Below are 20,442 nucleotides of genomic sequence, written 5' to 3' on the forward strand. Positions count from 1 at the left end.
TAAAATCTAAAGCCAAAATATATTTGAAAAACAATTTATATATATATTATATTTGAAATCAACAATTAATGTAAAAAACAGACCCAATGTTTCTAATATCATTTATCATTTTGTTATGTCATTGATGAGATATCATCAAAGACCGATGGTTTTATGGGATTTGACATGACTGGATAAAAACTCACATGACGTAACATGACAGATTTGATTGGCTGTGCCATTTGTCACTATTTGTTCTCGTTCACCTCATGAATGGGCATTGATGGCTCTATGGTATCCTCTCTTCATTATTTTTTTGCTTCATGACATAGCCGCGTAGGCGCATTCGCGTCGAGGCGACAAGGTTTCCTCGCTATGTAATATGTGAGCCCGGTCGAAGCTCGGCGGCCTCGGTAGCGCTCGCTCGGCGCTCGGCACGTTTTCGGACAGTTTCGTAAGACGCGTCGTCGTCGTCGTCGTCGTCGTCGGACAACGGTAGCGTGAGTACTCCGACGTCGATTGACGTCATCCCGGTTGACGGCCGCTCCGAAATATAATGCGCGCCGGTGGAAAGAGTGCTTTACGTGGCACAGTTCAAAGATTTTGTTCCTTTGTGCGAACAATGGTTGCAAAAAAGAACCTCGCGAAAGTCTTAATTAATTATCTCCGGACGAGAATCATCTCGAAGATGAGATGGAATTTCCCGATTGTCATTGTTTCGTAAGATTCCTGATTCCATGTTTCTCTTCTGCGTTGCGACAGCGAACGATGACTGGCCTATCTTCCACTATTCATTTAAATTTTATGTTTTGTTGACGTATGTTTTCTTCCGCGTATTAAAATCTATATAAACGATTCGTAAAAATTGGCCGACACGTTGCTGTTGATCTAATTCTAAAATGCTAACTCGAGCCAAGTGATATTGTTTACTTGTAGTCAGAGATGTAAAAAAACCGGTTTTTTTTTAATAGAAAAGAACAGTTGAAAAAAAACGTGTTTTTTTTTCACTGGAAAAGAAAAAAATTTTGTTTTTTCCGAAGCTTGTTTTTTTTTTTTCATAAAAAAACCGATTTTTATGAAAAAAAAAAAACATTTTGGTTTTTTTTCTATTTACATCTCTATTTATTGGAACATTACGTAAATATATTCGATCTCTTAGATTCAAATGGCAGGAAGCAGTCCGCTTGTCTAATACAAAGAAATAATGTTTCATCGTTATTCATTCGCTGTTACAAATTTCGCGAAGACATTCCTTTGATATCGAGCTCAATTTTGAACTTGTCGAAAAACATGTTTGCCAAAGAAACCGTTTGTAAGATATTCGCGCGATTATTAATGCAGCGGCACATTCTTCCACGAACACGCCGTACGTTCCACTTTACTTTCCTCTTACGTTTCGCCTTCCTCAAGCCCGCCTCTTGTTAATTCATGCTAGATTGCTCATCGACCGCTTGTTCGAAACGATCGTTCGCCGATGGAATTTTACGCCGAGATGAGATGAATATTCCCGACGTGCTTGCCATTTATTCGAGAGAGGCTAATTATCGTACTGTTAATTAACACGTAGAAAACTCGTGGATCTTTTCGTTAATCGGTCATCGAGAACGAAATCATATAAATACAATCGAGCCGCCTTGACGTAGAACGTCTTGGAAGCGTCGTCTATGAATGAATCTATTCTCCAGTCAAACTGCAAAGTCAAATCGAGAATACAAGGCAGATTGCAACCGAAGAATTCAATCGGTTTGCTACATCGCATCGGATTAACGAGTGTTTCATAGTCGATTGCCTCGCGCTCGGAAAACCCGTGGAGCGAAGAATGTCGGTCACATGTTGATATTTTTGGAGCGTTTTGCTGATACATCGGAAAAAGGCATTTACGACTTTTGGACGCGTCGTTATTTACGATCTAATTGAGCTAATTAAATCGGCAAGCGTAAACTTCCTCGCGATAATCGTTAAACAATAGGCCATTGTAATGATGATTATAAATGTTAATTTCTATTAACGTGATTAATAGCCGATATAATATATTTGCTAAAAACAAAGGAAGTAATATAGCACACTCTTTTATAATGCGAGAGATATATACGGGCTTTACTGTATTTATAGATATATTAATTATTTATGATTTATCGACCCATTCCTCTTCGGAGATTTGCCCCAAATCTAATAGGAAATATATCGACAGGTATCCGGGATTGCAGAAATGTCAAAGAAGCCCAGCTGTAAGATGCTGGTCCATCAGGTGTCGGCCGTGTTGCCGGACGACAGGCCAATAACTGCCATTAGCGTTGTGGAAGATGTAGAAAAGTGTCCGCCGAATTTCACAGTGGTATGGGACCGATGTGTTAATGTACTTAACTTATCTCTGATATATATCCGCATCTGTCGTCGCTAGATAAATAGAGATACGGTTGCATTTCGTTAAGGTATCGAGAACTTATGACCAGGACACCGACGCCGATTTATGGAGAGAAAGCGGTCTGTTCATCAAGAAGAAGGGTAGATACATCTGCTTCTCGAAAACCGAAGGTCCGCCCGGTTGTGTGGTCGAAGATATCGTGGTGATTAACGAACGAGACACTCCGCCGGAAGGTTACAACATGATCTCGTATACCGTGGATTCGAGTAAGTTTCTTTCTCTCTCTAGTGCGTTGCTACATTTATCTATAAAATATATAAATTTATAAGCTCTTTGAAAAAATAAATTGCAGGGCAGAAGGCCTGGCGGAAGAAACAAGTGTGCTATAAAATTAGAAATAAGAACTCGTGCGCAAAAGCAGTAACGGATATCATAATATGCAGTAGGATAATCCACAAGGATTCCAAATTGGCTCCTATTGGATTTTCCGCTGCCGGGTACGTCGTTTTTAATATCGCCAATTCAACTCTTAACTTTTTGGACTTTTAATATTGTAGTTGATTTTACGTTAAATTTAGCATTCTAATAATTTAATTATCTGCATTTATCAAATAATAATTTATAACCAAATAAATATAATAAGTGATCTATATAATATTTCCCAAAAATAAATGTTTAAAAAAAAGTATAATAATAGAATATTTATATTTACTATCAGAAATATATAGAGTGCAAAAAGCTCATTTTTCAATATCTTGAGATTGCAATATTTTTAAGATATTTTCTTCTTTTCAGTGTTATAAACGGTGTTCGCGTATGCTATAAGACAGTAGATATCGTAAACGCAAACTCGGACTCGCAATCATACGTTAATATAGAGTAAGTTACTTTTTTTACATTAAGCGCGCAAGACGTATTCAATTTCATCTTATATATATTTTACGATATATTTTTAGCTTACTACAAAATTCTTCCCCGAATCCTTCGAACGGATCTCCTCACAGACCAGCCCCCGAAAGGCCTCCGAAACCAAAGTTCTCGCCAAAACCACCAGCTAACGGGATTTATCCGCAAATTGGTGGCGCAGCTAATAAGGACAATGACGAATCCGGCGATCGAGATTACGAAGTTCTGAGTCTTAACGCGAGAATCAGGCCCACGAGGCCGGCGCCTCAACCGCCCACGTCCGCCCTGCCCGCTGTCGGTTCGACGACCGTTTACGGCACACTTCCGGGTTCGTCCGATCTCGATGGAGTTCCATTCGCACTTAATCCTCGTCTTATCATTAATCATCCTGATTCTGCAAGTGTGAGTACGATAATTTGGGAAATAAAGTTATTAATTAACACTATAATTTACTTTCTGATAATATTTCTTCTGTTTCGACAGAACAAACTTCCTGTTATCAAAGTGTGGACACAAAGGGATTTGGACAGAGAGGTACGTTGTACTAAATTTCTTTTTGACGATTATTTTACGATAAATATAAATCGATTGTGTTCTCTGTTACAGTTCTTCTACGACTTCCGTGCGGAGAGGGAGACTTGAAGAACACGATGTTTGTACCAAAACTAACTCTGCGAGTTTTCGTGAGCGAGCCCTTCCTGCCGTTATATTCGTACATGTTTGTATCCGATACAATATTAGCCAAACAAGCGCAAATGGAGTGCCTGAACGAATGATTTATACATAGACGAACGCGCGAGAGAATAAAAACCGCACGACGCTTAAAAAATTGGGGATTGTGTACTGCTCTTAAGAAGGAATAAGATAAAACTTACTCGATGTACGCGTTTCTTCTTCTCACGCCCCACGTTTAAATTTTGATACCGGTGATAGCGTTGTCATATTTTTATAAACTTGCGTTATCTTTTAGATAGATAGTAGAGATTATATATGTAAAAAATATATGTACACACGCGCAAGAAATTTATATTATAATTAGAGATCTTTTATGTATCTCACAAATATCGCATATCGCTTCTAAACTATTGTGCGCACGAATAAATGCATAACTTTATTGACAGTGGCAGCGCGTTTTCGCCGCATATTTAGTGCTGAATACGGCGATACAAAACGTAAGTGCGTGGCGAGAGTGCGCACTACGAAAGCCATTTAATTTAATTTCCTCCTCTCATCTTTTTTGACGCGATATATGTATATTATTTTTTATACGGAAGTTCGAATGTTTATCCTGCATTTTTTTTCATCAAACTTCGCTTTTCCCACTTTCCCTTTTTTATGTTAATAAAATATATATTACAATATTTTTTCTTTATATACTCACGTTTGTATTTATATAATTTCATCTAAAAGCATATATGTTTGTGTATTGAAGAAAAAATCATGTCTTCGATGTCGACGAAACGCGACGTTAGATCCTATTCTTCCAATTGAAACCTTTCATCGTTCTATTCTTCCATATTAAATTCGTACCTTACGGTAAGATTCCTCTCGAACATCACATGTGTACGCGAATGTAATTTAAGATAGAGAGATAATATCCGTGTATGTTAAACAATAGTTTTAATAAAAGATGACGTAGGTGAGAAGTAAACAACCAAACATATCTTCGCATTCATTAAATGAAAATCATGTAAGGTAATGAAAGATATAATAGTTCTCGTTTCGAGATAACAATTTTTATAAATAAAAGTATCGTACCAAAAAAAAATCGAGACAAGTCATATTTTTTCACAGATTACAAAGACTTATAAATAATTTCACAGCAGAAACAGTTAAATCAACATATTATAAACATCTTATGAGAAAAGATCAAATAAGTTAATCACTGCAAGTATGACTTCAAGATCTATAAAGGACTCGCGTGTGTACATTTTATATTAAAAATCGTATAATTTATGATATTACATACGATATTAGAGTAAGGCAGAAAACGAAATTGTGTGCTTTTCTACCTGCTAGATAGTTTCATTAAGGATTTTCTATTCCTCGATCATGATATGTTTAAAATTCTAGTTTGCGTTTCAAAAACGAGAATCATTCACTGTATACTAAAACAGCGGCCAAAAATATTTAATTAATCCTTAGCGAATTAAAGGATGTTTTAAATTTTGTCTTTATAGGTGAGTTATCAGCCGATACGGCGGGACGAAAGATATTTTTGCCCGGCAGGACATTGGCCAGACGTCAGACAAACGGGCCGGTCCAATGTCTTACGTGCGTCGTCGTAGCATTGCCGGCCGTCGTTTGCACCCCGTGCCTCTCCAGCACTGCCGTAGCCTTAATTCTGCTCTTGTATTTTACATCCTTCGGTTTCAGCATACTCTTATGATTGCTCAGTAGCCTCGAAGGCGTGAGGATCGACTTGTTGCTATATATTACAATATTTTTTCTTTATATACTCACGTTTGTATTTATATAATTTCATCTAAAAGCATATATGTTTGTGTATTGAAGAAAAAATCATGTCTTCGATGTCGACGAAACGCGACGTTAGATCCTATTCTTCCAATTGAAACCTTTCATCGTTCTATTCTTCCATATTAAATTCGTACCTTACGGTAAGATTCCTCTCGAACATCACATGTGTACGCGAATGTAATTTAAGATAGAGAGATAATATCCGTGTATGTTAAACAATAGTTTTAATAAAAGATGACGTAGGTGAGAAGTAAACAACCAAACATATCTTCGCATTCATTAAATGAAAATCATGTAAGGTAATGAAAGATATAATAGTTCTCGTTTCGAGATAACAATTTTTATAAATAAAAGTATCGTACCAAAAAAAAATCGAGACAAGTCATATTTTTTCACAGATTACAAAGACTTATAAATAATTTCACAGCAGAAACAGTTAAATCAACATATTATAAACATCTTATGAGAAAAGATCAAATAAGTTAATCACTGCAAGTATGACTTCAAGATCTATAAAGGACTCGCGTGTGTACATTTTATATTAAAAATCGTATAATTTATGATATTACATACGATATTAGAGTAAGGCAGAAAACGAAATTGTGTGCTTTTCTACCTGCTAGATAGTTTCATTAAGGATTTTCTATTCCTCGATCATGATATGTTTAAAATTCTAGTTTGCGTTTCAAAAACGAGAATCATTCACTGTATACTAAAACAGCGGCCAAAAATATTTAATTAATCCTTAGCGAATTAAAGGATGTTTTAAATTTTGTCTTTATAGGTGAGTTATCAGCCGATACGGCGGGACGAAAGATATTTTTGCCCGGCAGGACATTGGCCAGACGTCAGACAAACGGGCCGGTCCAATGTCTTACGTGCGTCGTCGTAGCATTGCCGGCCGTCGTTTGCACCCCGTGCCTCTCCAGCACTGCCGTAGCCTTAATTCTGCTCTTGTATTTTACATCCTTCGGTTTCAGCATACTCTTATGATTGCTCAGTAGCCTCGAAGGCGTGAGGATCGACTTGTTGCTGAGGCCGGTTGCTTCGAGGAAATGATCGTATCCGCTGGTTCCGGTTTCGCTATTACTATTACCGTTACCGATAGCAGAAATATTGTTGTTGTCTTTGGCGACGCTGTTTTGGTCGACGTTGTTGAGCCCGTTGTAACCTAATCTCTCGGATCCGTCGCCTTCGGGCCGGTCGGGATCGTCCGATAGGTCGCATTCGTCCAGATTGAACTCCTCAAAGTTTTGCCGAATGTCAAAATCCTGAAAAAAATAATTTAAGATTTATTTTTTAAAAACATACTTACATACCGAATCTTATGATATATTTTTTTCCGCGAGGGATCTTACCTGATCGAGTTCGTTGTGGCGTTCCTTTGGGCGATTTCTATCTTTCATCTGTTCTTCAGGATCACCGATTTTGAATTCCTCGAAATGCCGAACGATATTTGTGACTCTGGCAGCATTTTTCGACTGATCCCGCTCTTTTTGTCTCACTTGAAAGGACGAGCGCACGTGATTGAATCTATTCTTCCAGAATCCACCGCCTTCGCGACCTTTCGTCTCTCTCGTCGAACTCCTGGTCGAACTCTTTGCCTCTTCCAGGTTCAAGTTCCTCGCTGCCTTCGACGATACCAATCCCAAAATACCTTTTTTCGTAGAATCCACACCTCCCGTAGAGTCTTGCTGTCTTTTTTCGTCGATTAGAAATGACGGACTCGGGATCTTCTTCAAGATTAACGTATTATTGCGAAACTGTGGCTTTGGTGGCAGTGCCGGTGGCGTTCTGGGCGGCGTCGGCGACGACATTGTTACTTCCGGCAATGATTCTATGTCTTCGTAATCCAAGTTCCTAGCAATGGTTAGTCCTCGTGCAGACATTTGCAGACAAGTTTTCTCCTCGATCCTTTCCATTTTTAAGGGAGGATTATTCGGTTGAGATTTCACCAAAGCCTTTCTCGTTTCTTCGACATCGATCTTTGGCTCGATGATGACCAGCGGAATCGCCTTGGAGTCGTCTTTGGAAACGTCATCCGATTCCTTTTGAACGATTCTCATGCCAAACTCATCCTCGGACGCGCTCGTCTCGTTTTCCACGGGTTCCTCCTCTCTCGGAGAATCTTTACTGTCCGCGGCGGATTCCTCAGAATTTCTCCTCTCCATTTCCGAACCCACCGACTCAATATCAGATAATCTAGCCGGCTGGAAATGTACGATCCTGCCGCGGTGCTTGAATCGACGCGGTACCGAGAGCATCGAGTTTTCCTCCTCTTCCATGTCCTGCAGCAAGATCTGATTCACGCACTCGAGCACGGAGTTGTGGTTACTATTTGGTCGGTATGTGCTATGTCTAAACACGTCGTCATTCAATCGGTCCTCGTCATGATCGCTATACCAATTACTGCTAGTATCCTCTATCGTCAGCTCGGGTGTCTCGATCTTTACATCATTGCTAGAAAATGTTAAAAGGGGATTATCTTTCAAAAATTTGAAAATATAAATTGGATATAATGATATGAATATTTAATGAAAGTATCTTCTAATGGAGAAAAGATTGTTTGCAACGTACACATTATTGTTATTGCTATGATCATCTTCTGTCCTCAACAACTCCGTCTGCTGTAGATTCCTCTCGTTCACTTCGTTGTAGGCATTAACGTAAATCGGTTCCTCATTCTCTTCTCGATTATCCATTTTTGCGTCTTGGTTCTCATCCTCTGAGACAAAGTTACAGTCCATCCCGTCGTCCTTGCTTTCTGTCCTCGCGATACTGACTACCTCGACTATCACATCAGAACCTTTGGACGACGTCTTTTGACCCTTCGCCCTGCGAAGGGACGTCCTTCTCTTCGTCGTCGTCGTATCGCCTTCTTCTATCATGTTCTCCTCGTTTTCATCCGCGATCATGGTCGTCTCGTTCTCGCTGTCGGTCACCGTCGTCGGCGTACACCTGCTCGAGCACTTGTTCAGGGTCGAGCCAGGCGACACGTCCGTACTCTCGCCCTCGCAGAAGCCCTCCGTGCTGAGCAACGAAGGACTGCCCTCCGTCGTCGTGGTAATGATGGACGCATCTGTGTTCTCACTACTGGTTAAACTGGCTTTGGAGATGTCACTGCCGGCAAAACTGTGTGTCTTTCTCACGCTATTGCGGTTTAGCTCGTCCAAGATGCCAGATGATGTCGGGTTCAGTCGCGTTATTATCTCGCACTTCAAGCTCGCGATATCTTTGCCGATACCGCTTTCCTGCAGTGTCTCTCCCTGAAAATGATTAATGCGCGAGTTATTTGAAGAGATTTGAATGTATAGAAAATATAGAATGTAAAAAATTTTGTTTATTCTCTTATTTTTCATATTAATCAGAGACTAATTATATGCTAACTATGCATAATTATTTTTTTCAAATTACTTGCAAATCGCCGAGGTTCTGCAGGTTCTTTTCGACGTCGGCGTTGATTGTCTCGGTGTCGGTAGCTATTGTCCGATCACGTTTGCCCTTAATGTAATTCTTCATGTACCGCCTGAGCATGGTAATCTCCAGCTGCTGATTTCTAATAACATTGTCCTTCTCGCAGAGCATCTGTCTGATTGACTTTTGCTCCTGCTTGAGTCGCGCCTCCAGGTACAACAGCGCCCGCAATATCCTCGAGAGCTGCTGATCCCGCAGAATCTTTTCAGACTCATGACCGGTGATACGGTGATCAAGTTCCTTCACCAGTTCTCGACATTTCTTCGTGGCGGCCTTTAGAGCGTCCTGCGTGCGCGCCAGTTCCTGCTTGAGCGTCCGGACCTCGGTTTCCATCTTTAAAACACGAATTAAAAAACATTTCACACGAGTACAGAAAATCTCTGCGCATACGTTAAGGATTATCACTATAATATCGAACTTTAATAAATATTCTTCGATTAATATGAAGCGTCGATCTTTTCCTCATGAAAATATTGGACAATTAAATAATTTCTATTTTATAGATATAAATTAAGTATTACAAAAAGAATTATATTTATATCAAACACTAATAAAATTAATTTTCCTTTTTTTTCTAAAAGATTTTTCTTTTTCTAAATTTCTACGTCGTTCTTTTAAGATAAACGGTTTTGCTCAATGCAAATTGCAACGAGATATTATTCATCATGCATTGCAGGCATGAAGGATGAATGCTGTCAACATCTGCGCAAAATCGATGAACAATGCCAGCTTCGGCCTTGCTTCTCGTGAACGAAAGAGGAAGAGTCTCGGCTGAACTGACTCGAAGAAAAAGAGACGTCCGCGTTCGTTCGTCCAGATGCAAATGGGGTCTGAGATCGGACCGACTCCAAAACCGGAAGGACTTGACCTGGCCACGGAGAACCGGTAAATCGTGGTTCGCCGTCGTTTCATCGAACGACGGCGATTCATTGTTAGGTAAACACTTTTCAACTTGACGCCTTGACTGCCCAAAAGTAAGAGACGTTTACATTTTGGGTCATGCACGATACGACGTACAGCGAGTCCCATTGTTGCGCCAGCATCAGTTAATGAGATTCTTTGGCGAATGATCCGAATGATGATTTAATCAAAGGATTTAAGTGATTTAAAATTCAAAAATGTTAGCACAGATAGTTGAAAATAAAGTTAATATATATATACATATACGCGCGAGATTATAAATTTATTTTTGGAATCTAGATCTCTCTCTCTGTTTCTCCATTTTTATTTTTTTCTCTCTTTTTTTCTCGTCTTCCCAGATAATTTATGATTTGAGATTTCAGCCTCTGTGTATGCATAACGAATTAATTTTTTCCATAAAAGAAAACTATAAAGCAACGATTCGCACGATATTAGTAGAATAAAAATTTATATCTAATCAATAAGCTCGTTTGAATGTAAATTAAAATTTAAAAAATCTTTCTAAGAGCAAAGAATCAAAAAATTATATTTAATATTATTAAATTATATTTGTATCTTATTTTTCTTGTCACGTTTTTAAAATTTTGTGTCCTTCGAAAAAGTATTCTCGAGAGAACTCACGGTTCCGCGATTTCCGTTTACGCGGCAAAATTTACTTTTTAGAAAAGGAAATCGCGAAGCGGCACTTTCCGCTAGTCGCGATTTAAAGCAGCCGACGATATAACGGCGATGCGGCTAAAGTGCAAGCCGCAATTACGCGTGGTTTATTCGTGGCTCGATGCACGCGCCTCTTTTTCCCGCTTTACATTGGATTACGGATATAATATATCGACTGGAACATAACGAGACACATTCCCCCATCTCCCGCGAATCCCCTGGTACATAACTCGTTCGATGTTTAGCGTCCTTAAATCGATAAGCCGTAGTTGCATCTAATTAAATCGCGAGATGTTAATCGCATCACAAGGAGAAGAACGAGACCGTGTCTCCTCAATTAACAAACGAGCATGCAATTTTTAGACGAGTAAACCGCGTCTCTGTGCAATCTTTGATACACGCCAATCTAAAAATTACGCTAATCCAAGCTCTATATTGCGGTGTTTCAGCATAATCTGTCTATTTTTTAACTGTTTCTATCTCCGGATATTCACGTGTAAGACCTATTTTCTTTTTTTTTTTATCGAAACAAAGGCCTTTCTCTGAGAATATAAATCTTAATATATACCGACCTATATGATTTTTTATCCGGATTAATTAATCTCGGCATGGCAGAAGTCTTTCCCGTATCGCCAGCCTCGCATTCTTCACGCGGAGGCGAAACAATCGCGCGAGCTCGAAATACCTGTGCTCGCTGAAGGAGAACGCTAACGGGAGGAACCTGCGCGAGGATCCTTCCGTGAAATTCTTAAGAAGCTCCGCCGCGAACCGGCCGGGATTACAAGGTTACCGAGTCATCGGGACGGGAGTTTCTCAGGCTGTTGGCGCTGACCATAAATTATACGCCCCTGGCTACAAGAGAGATGAACAGAATGCTACGGGAATCTCGCGAGAGGATTTTTTTAAATACACGTGAAATAAAAGTGAAACGAGTAAATATGTATGAATGAAAATAATTATTTTTTTTACACAACAAAATTTTGTGATTTTATAAATTATGTATTCCGGAAAATTGTGAATTTGGAAAGGTTTCACATAGATATATGTGAAACCTTTCCAAATATGTGTAAGTAGTCTATGACTCTTGCATGCATTATAAATAAGGAAGCATAGAAGAAATTCTCTTAAACATGTCAACATGTAACACATAGCATAAAAATGTATAATAAAAATTTATATTAAATTTTAGTAGTATCCGCGATTATATTTTTATCAGATATTTAATGGAACTATAAATGTTATTCTATTACGATTTAATAATAAAATCTATTTCACAGCGACCAAATAAAATTTCATATCTATAATGAAAAGATTTTCTTTTTTATTTTAAATTTAACGCAAGATGGTTTTATTACACGATATATTATAGTTGATATGTGTGATGCTATAAAACTGAAGAAGTTCTGAATATTCTCTACATTAACTCTGCATAGAAACCATAAACTTTGATTTGCTTCTCCCAAGCTAAAAATTTAATCTTAACATTTATCTATAAAGTTTCATCGGCATATATTTCTAAAGAAAACAAGTAATATAAATAATAATTAATAATCATTACTCGACGTCGGTCATTAATCCCTCGCGACAATTCAGCTACGATAATGACCGTGAAAAGCTCACGCTGATGCAAGAGCTCCTTGAAGAGGAGGCACTCGTAAACAGGAAGAACGTCGACTGCACGGCAGGAAGACAAGTGTGACACAACGACACGCGAACTTGTTTCATCTTTCAATGTCGTAGCGAGAGGAAAGGTAAGCCTTCCGCTTGTCTTCCAGATTCTTATCGTCCTTTCCACGCCCACGAATCAGATTGCGACCTTACGAAAATTCACGAGCCCGTTAGTATAATATAATACGTATCGAAAAAAAGTGTGCTGCGCGACTTTCTCCGTTCCCCGAGCAACGGGTTTTTCGGTTGACGGTGCACACGATTGGAGGTCAAGCGAGTCGACTCCAAGACAGATCGGGGGTCGGTACAGTTATCCGCCTTTGTGCGATCGAGGCGAGAGATCTCGCGATCGATCTCGGCCGCCGATCGGTTCCGGACCCGCCGAGTGATAACGGCATAGATGAAGAGGACGGATGTAGGTACTGGAGGAGAGACGCTCGCTAAAGAGTACGGAGGATCCGGCGCAATCTCTGCTCCGGACAAGCGGTTCGCCATTGACGTCACGCTTCGGTGTCGCGCGCGCGGCATCCGATGAATGAAAAGAGAGAGAGAGAGAGAGAGAATGCACTTTCTCTGGCACGTTACATGCAGACTGCATTTGTTGCGCACGTCGCAACAGCTGCAACACACTCGCATTGTTTTGCTCGCGAATACCGGCACCATATGCAATTCCCTCCCGCTCGGAGTTGACTGCGAAACGTACAAAGACCAGCCAGGTGTCGTCGTCGAATGATGGTCTCCGTCAAAAGAGACGGTGTATATGTCAGATTTTTATTAATTATCCGACTAATGAATTAATCGATGAAATCATTTGCTTTTAAATCCACATTTTTAAAAGAAAATTATAAAGATTACAATGTTACAATGTTCCAAAAAATTCGCAACAAGCTCTATCGTCTTATAAAATGAAAGTTTACATAACGCATAGTTCGGAAATATATCTACGATATATTTATATTAAACTTGTAGATCGATTCTAAGTGCATTCAATTTCTTATCTTGGAAATATTTTAAGCTGTATATATACATATATTTTACTAATTCTTTTCGTTCTTAAAGTGAACGAGTCTTTACCTTCTGAAATTCCTTCTCTTCGCACTATCTTAGGACACTTCTACACACTGTACTTGTATGAACCTGAAGAATTTTACATCGCTCTCGATGACGCACACCACAACGGCGCGGCCGAATTTCACCTGGCCGCGCGGCAGCATTCCGCGTGCTCCGGGCTCTTGTCTCAGGCCCCTCGGGGCCCGGCGAATCCCGATTAATTTTACCGAGATGTCGTGGGCCCGTGTGTTCGCGCGAGCGCGTTTCACATCTCGGATATACGCGGAATAAACGCGTACGAAGAAAAAATCCTGAATTTGAAGAACGAGCTCGCGAAGAAGACACCCGAGAGGAATTTGACGAAGCGCAAGGCACTCACGGACAAGACGAGTTTAGACCACGGACTGACTCCGACTGGTCGGCGAACACTCGATGGCTCGATGGTTCGCCGTCGAGCCAGCAGCGAACGGTGGAGAAGGGAGACTATTGCCATTCAGGCTCGGATTTTCAAAGCCAGAGCTCAAAACACGATACAAAAGTATGTAAAAGAACTTACGACAATGCTGTTATTTATGTAGATGATAGAGACGAGAAGTTATTTTGCTATCATTTTCACATTGCGAAAAGAATTAAATTATTGTAAGCAAATACAATAAAAGCAATTTGGCAAAATCAAGGCATATAAGATATAAAACTAAATATATAAAGTAAAATTAAATTACACAAATATTTAATTATACATACACGAGTTATGAAATATAAGACTAAATTATAGAAATTATTTTAAATTATTCGACATTATCGCACAAACATTTTCTTCTCGTATTACATTTCGCGGAATATTTCGACTGTATTCCGTTGAGAATCGAGAAATTAAACGTTAATTGACAAATCCAGCCCTGGACCAAGTTGGCAGGCGGGAAGAAAAGAGAAAGTAAGAAAAGCAGGTATGGAGCGAAGGAAAGAAAGAGATGCAAAGTCTGCCCCACGTAGTGCGAGTGTCGTGTGTGTGTGCGTCTTACACGGTCGGCCCATCGTGCCCAGACAGAAACAGGTAGGACCACCGATGAGACCGCCGTATACGTAATGTAAACGTGAGAGAAACGTGTCCCTTCTCGGATAAAATGCGAAACGCGAGCTTCGTGGCTCCGCTCAGCTGACTTGGATTTAACACTTTGTATCCTTTGTTCGATGTTCTTTATCCCGATCAATGTTTCCGAAAATTATTACGGATTAAAAAGAGATGTATATCACTCAAGAAAAATATAAAAACTATAGTGTACGATTCTATCTAACAAATTTTAAAAGAATTTCGTCCTAAAAAAATCTATCTTAATTTGCTAATATTATCTCTGAACTGTCAAATTTTCTCATCTAAATTTCATAGAAAACTAAAATATCGATCTAAATTTTTTACATCTTTATCTTAGATGGTTTTGATCGAAAATTAATATTTTATTACATTTTGGAAACATACACTTTTGATATAATTTTTATTAAGATTACGTCACTTTCAAACTGATAAAGGATATTTTAGATAAAAAGAGCAATGATTCCGAAACACCATATGCGTATCCGCGGTTATCACCATCGCTCGACGCAAACTATCATTATCGTTGGAATGTTATCGATACCGGGTAGCCGTTCTTGATCTTGCCTCGATAAATGTACGATTGTGGCTAAACGCGCGGGAATGGCAATTGTCCTAGAAAACAAGATTCTACAGGTCGGCGCCTGGTCTCTCAGCTCCTAGATTGTGCAATTGCCGCTTAATGACTTTGTCGAGACTTTTTCATTCTCCCTCGCTCGCGGAAACCACCTTCGCAATTAGTTTCTCTTGAATTCTTCTATTCTCATTTTCATCGCATCGCATTTCGTCTAATATCCGTTTTTCTCGGGGTTCGAGTTATTCTCGTTGCATCTAATATCGTATAATACCTGCGTAATTTTGGTTTCTCTCTTCGCATTCCGATGGTACCCTTCCATGATTAAATGAAGAATGAATTTCTTTCCTCCCTTCTAGCGCCTTATCGATTTATTAACCCGGTTACCTTAGAAACTGCGGTTATCAGTCTATACAGTTGGTATCCGGGCAACGATAACGTTGTTATCACGAGGTATCGATATTCACTATTTAGGCGACGAGCTAAAGTTTTATGATGTAAAATATCTCTATTGATTGAAATCATGAACGCAAAATTTCTTCGTTTCAGTTCCAAGGCACAATAAAATTCGGAAACTTAATAAAAAAAAAAAAAAATATAACATTTGCTTCAGCATATGTCTACTCAAGTCCCGCGACTAAAATCGACTCGATTTCCCGAGTTTCCGGAAATCCAACATCCATCTATCGAGGTCGATGGTGAAGGCGATCGCAAGTCTAATTCATGTTGACCTTAATTCCACTAATTTTCCGTTTGCGACACGCAAAAAGTTATACATTGGCGTAAATCGCGGGAAAATCGTTCGCCTAATTTCACGTCGATTTAGTCCGTGAGTTCAAATTAAAATCAAGCCGAGATGTGACAACAATTATAAGTGACAATGATGGTATCATCGTCAATAATGCACGCTCTCAACGATATCCAGCTCGTATGCGAAATAAATGTCGTGCTGACAATTCCTCTTTGTTTTCACGACTATAACGGCGATAACGATAACGGGACAAAGGTGAGCACCTGGATCTCGCAATCGATCGCGCCCGCACGTGTACTTTGTAAAGTCGTGACAAAGTTCACTTTGACGTATCTATGCTATCGAAATCGCCCTACTTTGACGAAAAGATTTATCTCTACAGATTTTTACCAGACACGGTTAGGCGCAAAAAAGGACAGTGTAACGAAAAAGTGCATTCTAAAATATAGATTATACAAATATAATATCCCAAAAAAGTAAAAAGAAATAGCCTCGTGATCAATAAAAAAGTTGAAAGAAGAAAATGGAAAGAAGAAACAAGGAGCATATGTGCGAGCCAAGCAGCGGTGACATAAATAAAATTCAAATTAAAGTCAACTAATACACACGCACATAACAGAAATGTTTCAGTCTTCATTTAAATTCTTTTCAATCTCGAACTATATATAAAAATTATTAAAATGTACGATAACATATGAAACAAGTAATAATTAAAAAATAATTCGTATAATATTTCACATATACTGACCCAATTATAGAATGGAAAGAGATATCGTGAACGATATTATACAAAGTCATGATTTCGAGACGCTACCAGAATTTTCTCCTTTAAAACCTGGTTTTTCATCGAAACGGAAAAAAACTGGAAGCTATTCATTACGTAGCGATGTAACGCGCAAATGTATACTGTTTTGCGATAAACGTAGGGAAAATTATCCAGGGAAACGAGTATTGTGTTATTGCCTACGTTAATAAATACTCGTGACCGACCGCAAAATTCCGGTTTTACGTTAATATGAATGTCCTGTCGGACGACGGTTACGTCATTCCTTATCACGGGTATCGTCCACTGATTTATTCTTATCTCGTTTCCTCTACATACACATAATCTTCCTGTATAGTCGATATTTGCGCGCGAATCCTTCATTTTCTAAAATTTTTAATAATTCTTTAGACTCCCTTTATATGTATATCCTCTATACTTACGTTTAATCATGAAAAATCTTCAGAAACGTCAAGAATTTAGTTTTACATCAAAAATTAAAATTAAATTAAGTATAGAATTTTTAAAAATTTATTTAAAAAAATGAAAAATTCTCTCTTTTAAAGAATTTATCGTCAATTACGATTCCTATCTTGTCGCATCTTTCAACGACGGTTCGATTAATGATAAAAATAATTGCGATGCACGCAACAATATAATTTTTAGTCGATCTTACCGTTTTTCAACGAGTAAAACGTCGATTTCGTGGAACTTTTGCACGATGCTTAATTTCTTATTACGATAATTAGTTCTATCTCGTGGCGGATCATAAACATAGTTTACGATGCAAGCATATAACTAGGGATCTGGTCAAAGTATTCACATCGCATTTCAAATAAATGGGATTAAAAAAAAGAAACAAAGTCCTTCAAAATATTTTATCTTCTTTATATTAAGTTTAATTAGATTTTATCTTTAATTTAATAGATGATAATAGATAATGAACCAGATAGTACTGATATGTTCATGAAGAGAAGATTGATTAATTTTAAATAGATAAGAGAATATCGATTAATCAAAACTAAATTAAATACATATGCAGTCCGAATCAAATTAAGAAGGCAAATATGTTAAATTAAATATCGCGTTGCAGCATCTCGCATCTCGGGATGCGGGCGCATCTGCGTGCGTCATGCAGGTATGAGGAAAAGCTGCTCCGCGGTGCGGGTCCTTTTACATACTCCTATGATTTTTCTCTCCCATAATTTCCATGCTATCGGTATCAAAAAATGTTTTTTTTATCAATATTAGAGCTTCGATGTCGAATAACGGCGGATGAGAATCACTGACTAGTCGTACACCTTTTAAACCACGTAAAACAACGTCGCGAGTGACATATGGCAACCAGTTGCAAAAAGCATGAAAAAAAAACGTGAAAAGATATACTGAGATAAGATATTAGTATGTCACAGACCGTCGTTAAAAATGAATGTGACAATTATTTTTTTAAAACAAACATGCATGAACTATAAAAAGCTACGACAATACTTTACGATCTCGTGACTCACTGCACGCATTTATATAATATAATAAAAGAACCGAATTAAAAATAATCGTATGCGTGTCGTGGTTTAATTTTCAAAATGAGACTTTCGTAAAAGTTTTAGTTTGACATTTAAAATATTTGAGAGACACGACGCGATATTTTCAAGGTAGACTAAAGCCAGATCCGACGAACGGTACTTTGTATGCATGGAAAACAATTCCGAGAATCGCGGTAAAACAGCGATGCAATGCAAAAATATAAAGTTGTCGCTATCGAGAGTAATGATCGTGTCGCTGTTATCTTATCGGGACGGAATGTCTCCGTTCTCTTTAAAGCCGGCTACTGTGTGTGTATATATGTGTGTCGACGAAAGTGGAGCGCACATTTCGGATGCGCTTCTTCGATCAAGCGAGAAAAAAAATTCTCCGTATATTTTCGTAAAATCGCTCTTTGACGCCTGTTCATAATTTCTTCGGCATAATTGTCGAAAATAGTTAAAAGGGCAGCTGCTGTAAAACTTCGATATACGAAGAACGAACCATTATAGCCATTCGAGAGAGCTATTTTCATCCTAGCGTCAATATCAAGGATTCGCACGTCAGCGAGCGTTCAATATCAAGCGACGGCGATAAGAAAGAAATGTCATAACGAGTCTTAATAATTTTCTCACGATAACGATTCAATTACGATCAAAGCTGATGGACGGTCAAAGTAGAGGACTTTCGCCCCATATCGGTTGGGTAGAGAAAACTAGCCGGGCACATTTTTGTCGCACATTGCATGCTTGATCGCCCGCATTCCGCTCTAATTGTTGCACGCACTTTTCTCTTATCGTCAGCATTATATCCGTCATCGTATTCAACAGTGCGATAACAAACTTAATTTGAACGAACTCTATCGCTCAACAATTTATTCGAAAAAAAAAGACGGAAGAAAATTAGACTCGAGAACACTAAGTTATATCTTACACATTTTCGTTTGGAAAAATATCTTCATATACATCAATTTGAAGAAAAATTGTACCTGAAAAAAATTCCTGTTTCTGTGAAAAATATTAAATATTGGTAATGTGCCTTTATATTTCAGCTTCAATGAGATCGCACGCTCTACTAATGATTAGCGGAGACTTCTGTGCGGCCTTCATCCTTTGATCATTCATGGCCGGCTTCTTGCTCGTAATCGCGATCGCGATAGAGATAGCACGCGAGATGCACGACACGGATAACAAACACGCGGCGAGACACCGATATTATGTTTGAAAAGTGATCACACGTGTCCAATGCGTAATGGGCCCCGCGTGAGTATGCCTGCGGGGAGATGATTCTGTCCCGTTCCCTTCTTGTTCTCGACACTTTTTTTTTCGCGGCAACCACTCGTTTTGGTAGCTCAAAGCACGCGTTATTACGATTATACTATTATAGGCGAGTTTCTCGATTCATGCTTCGCACGCAAAAGAAATTTCTATAGCGCACGAAATTCACGGCTTGTCTTTAAGCCCTAAAAAGTTCCCATTTTATTCCTGGAGAAAATCAGACTGACATAATGCATTCTTATATGCTGTATTTATTTATTTGGTAAAACTGTATAAAAAGTAACACACCTTCGATTTTATTGCCACTTAAATATGTTGTAGAGGAGGTTCTTCTGAGTAATTCCCCGCAAGAATTTGTGGGGGACGGTATTAGTTTAGGAGATATAACAAATTAAAGTGTCATAATTTTAATGTATATTCTATTATAAAATAAGGAAAAATGAAGTTTGTTTACGTTGTATTTGTGTAGAGCAGACGTGGAAAAAGTGTTCGTTTACATTTACGGGATAGATATTGGGGTACAGAGGAAGAATCTCTGCCCCTCGCCTGCCCACGTATTCAATAAATAATATTTTTGAAGATATGACTCTCGGAAATTCATGTAATCGCATGTTGGAAGCTGTTAACGAACTGCGAGAAATAGGTGAAACACATTATTGACAAAATACCCATGATCGTGTACCTATCCCGTAAATGTAAACAAACACTTTTTCGTCTGCTCTACAACAAATACAACGTACACAAACTTCATTTTTCATAATATTACTTTATAATACCTGAGAAAAAGCATTAAAAGTGTGAAACTTCAATTTATTATATCTCCTAAACCAATGCCGTCCACCATTTATTTCTTGCGGGGAATTACTCAGAAAAAGCTCCCCTACAACATATTTAAGTAGCGATTAAATCGGAGTTGTTACTTTTTATGCAGTTTTACCATGTATTTTTCTTTTATATATATATATATA

The 20,442-nt window shown here is 38.5% G+C and overlaps 2 protein-coding genes across 6 annotated transcripts in view; one reads left to right on the forward strand and one right to left on the reverse strand.

The window, feature by feature from the left end:
* Window positions 1–1,182: 1,182 nt before the first annotated feature.
* Window positions 1,183–4,909, forward strand: LOC115233558 (multivesicular body subunit 12B). Its single transcript, XM_029804052.1, has 7 exons — window positions 1,183–2,314; window positions 2,412–2,610; window positions 2,697–2,841; window positions 3,140–3,223; window positions 3,301–3,652; window positions 3,734–3,784; window positions 3,857–4,909. Exons 1-7 carry the CDS (start codon window positions 2,189–2,191, stop codon window positions 3,890–3,892), a joined length of 993 nt encoding a protein of 330 aa, XP_029659912.1. The 5' UTR covers window positions 1,183–2,188; the 3' UTR covers window positions 3,893–4,909.
* Window positions 4,910–5,390: 481 nt separating this feature from the next.
* Window positions 5,391–20,442, reverse strand: part of LOC115233555 — a 33,945-nt gene continuing 18,893 nt past the window's right edge. For 3 of the 5 annotated variants that reach the window (XM_029804049.1, XM_029804048.1, XM_029804046.1), the window contains exons 2-5: window positions 9,143–9,535; window positions 8,306–8,994; window positions 7,087–8,188; window positions 5,687–6,999 (exon numbers count right to left, since the gene is read on the reverse strand). In XM_029804049.1, coding sequence (XP_029659909.1) covers window positions 6,577–6,999; window positions 7,087–8,188; window positions 8,306–8,994; window positions 9,143–9,535 — 2,607 coding nt within the window. In that variant the 3' untranslated portion in view covers window positions 5,687–6,576. The other 2 variants (XM_029804047.1, XM_029804050.1) reach the window with 2 other exon arrangements.

Source organism: Formica exsecta, unplaced genomic scaffold (assembly GCF_003651465.1).
Source record: "Formica exsecta isolate Colony F162 unplaced genomic scaffold, ASM365146v1 scaffold178, whole genome shotgun sequence".
In the NCBI taxonomy this organism is placed as follows: Eukaryota; Metazoa; Arthropoda; class Insecta; order Hymenoptera; family Formicidae; genus Formica; species Formica exsecta.

Bases quoted from the DNA above. Each gene is read 5' to 3' on its own strand.
- LOC115233558 (XM_029804052.1), top strand. From the start codon at position 2,189: ATGTCAAAGAAGCCCAGCTGTAAGATGCTGGTCCATCAGGTGTCGGCC. The intron at 2,315-2,411 runs GTATGGGACCGA...CATTTCGTTAAG, and splicing joins GTCCGCCGAATTTCACAGTG to GTATCGAGAACTTATGACCA. The intron at 3,653-3,733 runs GTGAGTACGATA...CTGTTTCGACAG, and splicing joins ATCATCCTGATTCTGCAAGT to AACAAACTTCCTGTTATCAA.